General features: G+C 35.9%; 1 protein-coding gene across 2 annotated transcripts; it reads right to left on the minus strand.

The window, feature by feature from the left end:
- Nucleotides 1-3,709: 3,709 nt before the first annotated feature.
- Nucleotides 3,710-9,463, minus strand: LOC111505919 (uncharacterized). 2 transcript variants are annotated; one of them, XR_012465124.1, is made up of 2 exons: nucleotides 7,631-9,463; nucleotides 3,710-4,149 (listed from the first exon to the last, which is right to left on the minus strand). XR_012465124.1 is itself a non-coding variant. In XM_023160860.2 (2 exons), the coding sequence occupies exons 1-2, from the start codon at nucleotides 6,330-6,332 to the stop codon at nucleotides 3,845-3,847; spliced, it is 372 nt and encodes a 123-aa protein (XP_023016628.2). In that variant the 5' UTR covers nucleotides 6,333-7,624; the 3' UTR covers nucleotides 3,710-3,844. The 2 variants fall into 2 exon arrangements, 1 of the variants encoding a protein (XP_023016628.2); XM_023160860.2 differs by lacking the exon at nucleotides 7,631-9,463 and adding an exon at nucleotides 6,266-7,624.
- Between the last annotated feature and the right edge of the window lie 1,111 nt (nucleotides 9,464-10,574).

Raw genomic sequence — 10,574 nt, forward strand, 5'->3', positions numbered from 1 at the left:
GGAGCAACTGCGAGTTAGTCTGCGTAGGAAAGGCGAAGGAAGCGAAACTGTCTATTGTGAAATAAAGTAACACCCGTCAATAAAAGTATTTTGATTTGACTTATTGTTTTTATGTGTGATTTGTTAGTATAGAAAAGAAGCGAAAAATCGACAGTGAATGCAGAACGTTCCAAGAAAAATGAAACTTTCAGTATTTTGTGATTGAGTCCAGTAATAAGGCGCTATGTTTAATTTGTAATGAAACCATAGCTGTTCTCAAAGACTATAACATTAAACGACACTATGAATCGAAACATCTTCAAAGTTACTCCAAGTATACAGGAAGTTTGCGGAAGGAAAAATTTGAAGCTTTGAAACGCGAACTCAAATCGCAGCAATCTCTGTTTACCAAAGCGAATACTGAACAAGAGTCTGCAACTCGCGCCAGCTTTCGTGTGGCTCTTGAAATCGGAAAACGTGGCAAACCATTCATCGATTGAGAAATGATAAAAGAATGCTTGATTGCAGTAGCCGAAGAAATATGCCCCGAAAAGGTAAATTTATTTAAAAGTGTCAGGTACTGCTCAGGTGTTGATTTTTATTCGCGGAGTAGATAAAAGCTATGAAGTGTATGAAGAACTTCTTGATATCGATAGTATTCACGTCACGACAACTGGGGCAGATATTTTCAAGGGAGTTGAAAATGCTATTAATAAAAAGAACCTTCGATGGAGAAATTTGAAATCTATAACAATGGAGGCAAAAATATGTATGGTAAAAATAAAGGAGTGGTTGCACTTGTGTCAAAGGCTGTAGAAAATGATGGTGGTTCAAAACCATTAGTCTTACATTGTATCACTCATCAACAGTCCTTGTGCGGAAAATGTTTGGATATGTCTGAAGTTCTAAAACCAGTCATATCAGTTGTTAACTTCATCAGATCCACTGGGCTGAATCACCGACAATTCCGCGAGTTTATTCAACAGATTGGAGAAAATGATTTACCATATCATACTGCCGTACGCTGGCTTAGTTGCGGAAAAGTCCTTAAGCGCTTTTCTGAACTTCGAGCAGAGATCGAATTTTTTTTAAATGAGAAGCAGCGCCCTTTTGCCGATTTAGAAAATAGTGAATGGATGTGGAAGTTAGCCTTCTATGTCGATTAGACAAATCATATGAACTAACTGAATTTGAGATTGCAAGGAGAAAATCAGCTTCTCCCTGATTTATACACCAATATCAAATCCTTCATGCAGAAAATAATACTATTTCAATCGCAATTACGTAAAAAATGTTTCATACATTTTGAAACATGTGAAATATTCAGCCACACTACAGTGACTGAATTTCCCGTCAATTTTGCAATCGAAACTTTGAGTGCTGTGAAGATGAATTTTGATACTCGTTTTTCAGATTTTGATGTCATTGCGAATGAAATTAAGCTTTTTCAAAATCGTTTTATTCTGACATTGAAACCCTGGCTCCGGAAGTCCAAATGGAAATTATTGATTTATGGTGCAGTGATATGCTTAAGAACAAATATCAAAATTCCTCTTTGTTGTAATTTTATAAGAGTCTTCCACTGGAACAATTTGATAATTTGCATACATTTGCTCGTGGGTTGTTTTCTGTTTTTGGTACTACTTACTTGTGTGAGAAAAAGTTTTCCAAGATGAAGTACACAAAGAATGTTTACAGATCTCAATTAACCGATGAGCATCTTAAATCTCTTTTGATAATTGGTACAAGTAAAATTGATCCACAACTACAAAGTATTGTCGGTGGAAAATCAAAATTACATAAATCTCATTAGTGTTTTTGTTTTACTGTGATTCATTTCAATTATTTGTTAGTTATTAATATGCTTAAACTTAGATACTTAAGTTAAGTTTTCTTTGTCATCATTTCTGTCGTTAAGTTTTACCTTGCAAGTAAATAAAACCGAGTAATTATCATTCTGTTTTCTTCTTCAACTTATCACAGCAATAGTAACAACAATTAGGTAATCATTGGCTGTCGTGGGCCAGATTGATGACAGTAAATCATTGGCTGTCGCGGGCCCGGATTGATGACACTGGCGGGCCGGATTTGGCCCGCGGGCCGTAGTTTGGAGACCCCTGGTCTAATATATAAAATGATTTGAAATCCCTTCTTCCCGTCCATGCGGCATGGAAGCCGCTTACATGTTGTTCAACAACGTATTCAGCCAAGCTAGCGTAGAGATACGCAACATATGGAAACCCATCATCAAGCGAAAAATGGCCAACTCCCGCCAAACGGTCATCTCCCACTGAACCAGTGAAGCGGAAAAAAATGGAAAGCGGGGATAAGTGAAAGTACTCGAACGACCCATAGTCATCTCTCGGAGGAATCAGTCCAGTCATCACCCGAAGAAGATTGTAGATACTAACAATCGAAACGTCATGAACTAACGTGGCTTGGAATCTCTTAACATTTTATTTTCATTTTTATTTCTTTACTTTTTGTTCAATCGTATTATTTTTACTTGTATTTTATTTCACTATTATTTCATTTTAGGTTATTTTTGCTTGATACATATAATTGTTATTTTCAGCTATTCATTTTTAATTCTTCTGTTTTAGTTGTTTCAGGGATTTCAAATCATTTAATATATTAGACAATGGAAGTCCGAACTAGTGAAATTCATATAATTACATTATGCCTTCTTGGAAAAGTATGACGAAGTATCACTCAATTCGTAATTTGACACTGAGTACCTATATACGTAATTTACGATTTGGGCCAAGTTGCGATGAAGTTATAAAGTTATTTAGTTGAACAAAGAAAAAGATCCCTGAAGAGCAGAGACAAAAAAATCCCAACTGCCGAAACTGTAGTAGGTAGGTGTAGGTACTATTTTTATAGTTTCAATCCGATCTCGGGTTTCAATTGAGTGATGGAAATATGTATTAAGTGGTTCGGCTCGCGCACGTGAGGCCCGAGAACATCGCTTCAACAAAAAAATTTAACCCAATGAATATTAATATTGAAAAGTTGGCAAAAAAATTATTGCAATTTTACGCTTGATTATGCTTTTGTTAATTAATATTTTTTTAAAGTTTGATAATGTTCAAAACTGGATTTTTTTCTTTCATGGAGCTATTGTTTGAAAACTAGAAAAATTTTCAAAAATTGTATTTTCCATTTATTCATGAACAAAAAAAAATTGAAAAATTGAAATCGTAAATAAAACATCGAACATTTTTTTCATTTTTTATAATTTGTGTATTTTCTTATCGATTAAAGCTACATTGATGTCTTATGTTTATTGTTTAAAAAATATTAAAAAACTAATTCAATGTTTATGGGATAATTGAATTTTTTCTATTCTAATTATTAATGCAAGTAATGATTAAGAAAAAATCATTTTCTCAACATGTCGCATTGAATAAAAACACTTTCATTAATCAACTACCGTAAAATGGGGTCAATATGTGCCACTTTTTCATGTTTTTATTTTGTTGCAAAAATATTGTTAGAAAAAAATTAAATATATGACACCGCGTAGTTTGCGAATACATTACAGTACCTACAAGGAAATATAAAAATAATTTTAGTTATATCTGAAACCTGATATATTTTTGACACATTTTGAACCCATCTATTGGGGTGACTATGTGCCATATCGGTTTTCAATGCATATTCAATAGAGAAACACAACTGGCATGTTCTCACCTTTATCTTGTCACTCAATAAATAAAGGGCTAAATGAATTTACACAGTTGTGTACAAAAAACATATATTCTATGAAGAATTTGTATACAAATAGAAGAGAAATGTATCTCTTAATGGTGACACAAATGAAAACCAAACTAATAAGACCAAGCACAAAATAAATCAAATTTTAATAAGCAAAATATTTAAGTTGCGGTAATTCAGGAACTTTGAAGATTTCTCTCTTAGATATTTGACATGGCTTGTCAGTTTTTCGTTTAATGTCATCATAGAAATACCAAATCGCATCTGGTTTTCTGGGCCACTTCCAATTTTCCCCACACTTTTCCATTGCTGAAATTAAAACTGTATGCACAGCTACTTCTTTTACTTGTCCTGGAAACACTTGATTTTCGTACATATCGAGTACATATTCACCAGCACTAACTTCGTTTTTCTGCACATTTGTGTCAGGAATTTCAATGGCTACCATGTCTAATAATAATAATAATAGATTTTATTATAATAATTGATTTTATTGTTAGGAACAAAATACAAAGACAATAATATATATATATATATATATATATATATATATATATAAACAAAAATATAACCTATCAAATGGCAGGATTCAATTTCTGACCATACTACGGAGAAATCGCAACATGAGCAGACCTTGCTCTTCCATCCAACCAAAAAATGTGTGCACCTATGTAAACATAAACACAAGTGCACACAAGCAAACATATCACCAAACGAACACGATTAAAAATATACTACATAAATCGGTATGCAAGACACATTGAACACATGTATAATACTATAATTAAAAAGAAAAGAAGTAGATGCAAGAAAAAGAAAAAAAAAAGAAAATAGATATTAGCAATAGAAATTCAGCATGCTAGGAAGTTCATTCATAAGCAAAAGATGTTTAATTTTCTTCTTGAATATAATACAATTTGAATTCTTTAGTTCGTTAGGTAATTTGTTAGAGAGCTAGGTTATGTTATAAGAAAACGATCCACGATAATGGGAAGTGTTGTGGTGAAGGGGTGTGAGCAAGTTCTTGAATCCCAAATTAAGATTATGAACGTCGGTCCGAAACCTGAGTTTGTTGTTGAGATAAGCAGGCTTCATGTGATTTATTATTTTGTGAAATAATGTACATGCATGTAAGATACGCCGATTTTCCATACTCAACCAACCCAGTTTTGGTAAGTGATGTGTCACATGATCCCGTCTCCGCGAACCAGTGATCAATCTTCTCTTATCGGTTTGTAACAGATAAGGACCGTACACCACATCAGCATAGTTCGCATGGGATAAAACAAGTGCGTCGCAAAGAATTTCTTTAGATTGGCGATTCAGTATTTCACGGTTACGGTAGATTGTTTTGAGGTTACAATACCCTCTTCTCAAAATCAGTGAGACATGCGGATTTATCAGCAAACCAAGAATTTTTATATTGTCATCTTCGCCTTTTATTGGTAACGACACGTTATCGATAGTGATGCTTATATTATTCAAGCACTTTTTCCTAGTTGCTGACCTCCCAAAAAGCATGATAAACGATTTATTGACATTCACGGAAAGACAGTATTTTTCCGAAAGTTCAGTCAGACTTTTCAAATCTATATTAATTTTTCGGCAACTATCATCTACAGAAGATTCCTCGAAATGCATGTATATCTGCGTATCATCAGCGTAGCTATGTATGTTTGTGTAACGAAGGCAATGAAGGAATTGGGAGGTATATATTACAAACAAAAGTGGCCCTAGGATGGACCCCTGCGGGACACCATTCCGAGTAGCAAGAAAATCTGATTTTGTTTTTATATAACACACTGAGAGCGATCACTAAGATAGTTTTTCATGAGTTCAACTGAGTTGGGTGAAAATCTGAGATATTTTAACAAAACTAATAAAAGCTGATGGCTAATCGTGTCGAAAGCTTTTGAATAATCTAACAATACAAGTAAACACAAATTATTACTATCAACCGAAGTATGAATATCGTCCATAACTTTCAACAGTGCAGTTGTACAGCTATGTTCAGCTCGAAAACCTGACTGAGTAGGAGGCAGTTTATTAAATGTATCAAGATAATCGCGCATTTGAAAGTTCATAATTTTTTCCAGCGTTTTTGAGATTGCACAGAGGATGCTAATTGGGCGAAGGTCATTGATACTCTGGGGATTTGCGGTTTTTGGTAACGGGATGATTTGAGATTTTTTCCATAATGAGGGATATGCTGATTGTTGGATGCATATATTGAATATATGTCTGACATGAGGAATGATAGGGCAACAAAGCAATAACATTTTGATGCTGATATTATCGGCACCAACCGCATTGGATTTTATTGAGAGAAGTGTTTTATACACCTCAATCTCCGTAATATCATGGAAAGCAAAACTGTGATCATCAAAGGAATTGTTGTTGGAAAGAAATGATAAGATATCATTACCTGGATTCGAGATAAGTGAAGAGCTATTACAAAAGAAGGTATTGAGATCATTGGCATTAGTGAGCTCTTCAGGGATGGTTCTATTGGATTTTTTATGCATGCCCAAGGAAGCTAAATCCTTCCAAAATTTATTTTTATTACCTTTGAGGCGGAACTCCAGGTAGGCCTTCTTTTCCCACTTGATTGTGCGGTTTGTGAGGTTTCTCATTTGCTTGTAATAATCCCAGTGGGGGGGAGCTTGCTTCTTTTGAATCTGGTAAAAGCTCTATCACGCAGTTTCATCATGAATTTCAAGTTTGCTGTCAACCATGGATCCCTTTCTTTCGAAATTCGAACAGTTCTAAGAGGAGCATGGGAATCGAAAGTTTTTAGTTTTTAGTCTGTATCAAATCGCTCCCTCAGTTGAGGTGAATAGGGACTTTGATGGCTTTTTGCATAAGAAACATGTCCTGTACTGTCATTTTCGCCATCAGATTCGTTATCAAGTCTTGTAACCCTTTGAGAAAGATTATGTTGCTTATGAGTCTGTCCTGATGAAGTTGAAGGTTGATTCAAGCTCACTGGTGAGTTATGAATATCTTGCGGGTTAATGTCGGAAGCTGATACTTTTTCCTGGAGAAACGTTAACTCTTTTTCTTTTCTTCTTGGTCCTTGTAGACGTGATGGTCTGTCTCTTCCTGCACGTCGTCTTGAGTTCATTCAGGTTGGAGCCCAGCTCCCTTACCCTTTTAGCTGATTTTTGTCGAAGAAGGACAAATAGGTTCATGACTGAGGGGATGTTTGCGGTATGAAGTCCTCAGACATCAGTACCGCCAATCACGGGGTACCCCTGGGGTGGGATGGATGAAAAATCTATTCGTCCGTTAACGGGGGACATGAGGGCCTCATTCGACAGAGTGTCGGGGCCTTCTATATCAGGAGGGGTCGTCTACAGCATAATCTGTAGCTTCCCTAACTAACGGGTCTGTCTATTCGAATTAAGGTGTTCAATAAATATTTCACCATTCAATGCTTTTACTGCAGGTAAGGCTTCAACAATATACAATGGCAGTCTTTGTAATACTTCGTGACGATTTGCAGAAAAAATACAACATTTACGTAAGCCAGCTATAAGATTTTGGGCACAATTTTCCTATAAAATATCCAAGAGTTTTTTTAACAGTCCTGGAAATTCATCTTTGGGAACTGTCATGCAGCGACTATGTTCTTTCAATCCATTTAAAATCTTTCTCCAGGAAACTTTAATAGGTCTAAAAATGCTACATCTAGAGGTTGTAGCAGGTGGGTAGCGTTTGGGGGCAAAGCAATGCAGGATATGCCATTTTCATGGCAGATATCTATAACTTTTGCATTCATATAAGAACTTTAGTAGTGCCACTGAATGGCACAATCTCACCCCACAAATTTGTGCTCTTATCTCAAAATAGTTTTAATTCACAAAAATAAATTAGTATGCAATAGGTATATATTATCATGATGAATAAATGGGTAATCGAAATTATTTACCTAGATATCTCAATTTGTTCCACAAATTTCTCACCACCAAAAAGTATACGGACTTTTGGGACAAGTAGAAAATATGCGTCATCCGTCAACGCCGACCTCTCAACAAATAGCGGGAACCACGTAGTTAGGAATTACCCCACAAGGTTGCCTAACTTGTATAGTCATCATAATAAAGGCTGGTTGACATAACAAGAGTATAACGAGCGTACGAATTTTAAATATCTGTAGAAAGACACAATGGCATATTTTCACCCATGCAGGCACATTTTGACCCCGTTCTACGGTATTTATTTTTGTCCGTGAATATCAATTTTTATTTGTTTATTTCATAAAACAATGTTTTAATGAATTTTCACTTTTTTACTAGTAGTAAAAATAAATGAAAATAATCATATCAGACACATATGTCTCCATCTTCTCATCAGCACCATTTTGTATAACTTCACATGACAAACAACTCATTTCTTTTTCAACATGGTGTCCGGACACAACGGTTCTTCTATATTGTCACGATGTTAGTTCTTAAAATATTCACCAACTTGTTAATTCAATCCGATTCTTAATAGAAGTTTCGTTTGAATTGAAAACAAGTTTTTTTTTTAAATTTGTGTCTGAAAGTTCCGTGCATGATCTATACACTTTTTCTAAGAGTTTTTCGTCTTCCATCTTTTTTCAGACATTTCCTAAATTTTTGTGTATAATGATAGAAGCTTTTTTTTTCTCAGTGAGTGGGTCTATTCGACCCTCCACTGCAAGCCGCAAGGGTTTATTATGGCTCACACCTATTTACACTCGACCAAATAAATCCAGCTTCTTAATGAAGCCGATTAGTTTGTATGGTGAGTGGTCTTTCAGGTCAGAATGGTAAGAGTACGGCTCTGCCGTTCATCGTTAATGAGGTAGTCGGATAGTTAAGGTGCAAGATTCCCACCTTGATACCCGCGACAACCTCCCCATATGAGGGTTTTTGCACGTCAGCTACACCTGACGATGTCTTACATTCAACCGTGCAGGGCTTTTTCGCTTCTGGTTTTGATGATTAATCACTTGAGCGCAAACGTTTGCTAACCTGCTCATGGTGGGTTTGTACCTCCACCTGAGACAGATTCTGCGTACGCCGCTTAAGAATTTGTTGCAAGTTACCCCGCTCTTGAGGAGACGACTCAGTCGTTTCCTGGCTGCACCACCAACCCTTTTTTAGGTTCAGTTATTGGATCAGGAGTTGGAGAGTTGAGAAGCTCTCGATCCTGAACTAAATTTACAGGGAGGTCAGTTGGAGTCATAAACTCGGCATCCATCTCCTCTGTAGACTCGCTTCTGAATTAAATTTACAGGAAAGTCAGTTGGAGTCGTAAACTCGACATCCATCTCCTCTGTAGACTCGCTCCTGATCTACATTTGCAGGGAGGTCAGTTGGAGTCGTAAGATCGGCATCCATCTTCTTTATAGACTCAGCGCCAGAAAGAATTTTTAAGTTTACTCTGTCCATAAAAGTCCCACGAGTAGCTAGGGAAAGAAGGTCAATCACGGCAAAGCCCCGCATTACCGTGACAAGGCGAAGCTACGACGAGAGGCGCCTGGTATCTCGAAGGTTCCATAGAGACAGCTGATAGGCTCAGTGTCATTCATCCTCTCGGCACGGATACACACACCTTGGGCCATCGTTGGGATGATATTCAGTTAGGGAATAATAGAACCACAAGTGATTCTGTCATTCCCGTATCCAGCGGGGCTACGTAGAAGCAGGCATCCGATGGCTGGTTTGCTCAACCCCCACATCCCAAGCCAATGCACTCGCCAAAAATAGCATGCACACTGGTTCAGGCAGTGAAAGATGAACATGGACAGCCAACCCGCCAAAGTAAATTAAGTTATATGACTAACATAACCACTTGCAATGAATATATCATAAAACATATTTTATTTAATTGGTAACTGGGTCACTGAATAGTTAACTCAATATTTCTAACAGAAATTTGAACATTTATGAAATAGAATCAATAATTTCATTTTTCAGACAGTTTTCTTTTATACTTGTACTTATGTAGAGTTTGAACCTCTTTCAAAATTATAAAAATTTTGTGACTATGGATGCATAATCCTCGGTAATGCTAGAAATCGCACATTAAAAGGTAATACTAATATGTTGCTTGCACAAGTCTCTTGAAAACTTTGAATTAGGTTCATTGCTGTTTGCATGAATTGTGTTGTATTGTATTGTCTTCATTATCCCAAGAAACATTGAATATTTATGAATAGGGATTAGCTAAATCAACCCTAAAGATACAAATTTAACAAAATAATAATAATATTTATTAATCCAATAAAGTCATGTACAAACAAGGGGTGAGTAACATAAGTAAAAAGGGGATATTCTAAAATAGATTCAAAAGAATATCAAAATTACATAGAAGCAAAGTGGTAGTAGCTGGTGTAAAAGTGCGTGTATAGATATAAATAAATTATATAACATTAAGACTAGACAAAGATTTCGTTAAAAAAATAATTCAGTCTGTATGAGCATTTTCCTGAGTTTCAATTCAAAGTTACATATTGGTAGTGATTTCAGACGGGGGAGGGGCGGTAGTTTGTTGTACACCAGTAACTATGGGATTCTGGCTCGTTATTTGAAGAATATGGTTTTGAATGATTTCTTATATTTTCCTTGTGGAATATGGATGTGTATTATCTAGGCAGTTGGCTTGGTGCTTTCTAACATGTGCAAAGCAAGCTATTTCCAGTATATACAGGTTGATCACAGTTTAAATGCCTAGGCATTTAAGAAGTGGTTTGCATGCTTCGTGATAATGAGAAGAGGTTATACATCTAATTATCAGTTTTTGGGCATTCAATATTATTATTCAACGCAGATGATATCCCCCAAAACGAGATACTATATCACAGCCGGGACTCAATTTCACACTGTGATGGACAGGTACAGTCA

The sequence above is a fragment of the Leptinotarsa decemlineata genome, unplaced genomic scaffold, assembly GCF_025532065.1.
Source record: "Leptinotarsa decemlineata unplaced genomic scaffold, Ldec_3_MD MMD2_tig00000505_RagTag_RagTag, whole genome shotgun sequence".
NCBI classification, from domain to species: domain Eukaryota; kingdom Metazoa; phylum Arthropoda; class Insecta; order Coleoptera; family Chrysomelidae; genus Leptinotarsa; species Leptinotarsa decemlineata.

Excerpts from the sequence above, each read along its gene's own strand:
- LOC111505919 (XM_023160860.2), bottom strand. The coding sequence starts at position 6,332 with ATGAGAAACCTCACAAACCGCACAATCAAGTGGGAAAAGAAGGCCTAC. Across the intron at positions 4,150-6,265 it reads CCTGGAGTTCCGCCTCAAAG|ACATGGTAGCCATTGAAATT; the intron begins GTAATAAAAATA and ends TATTATTATTAG.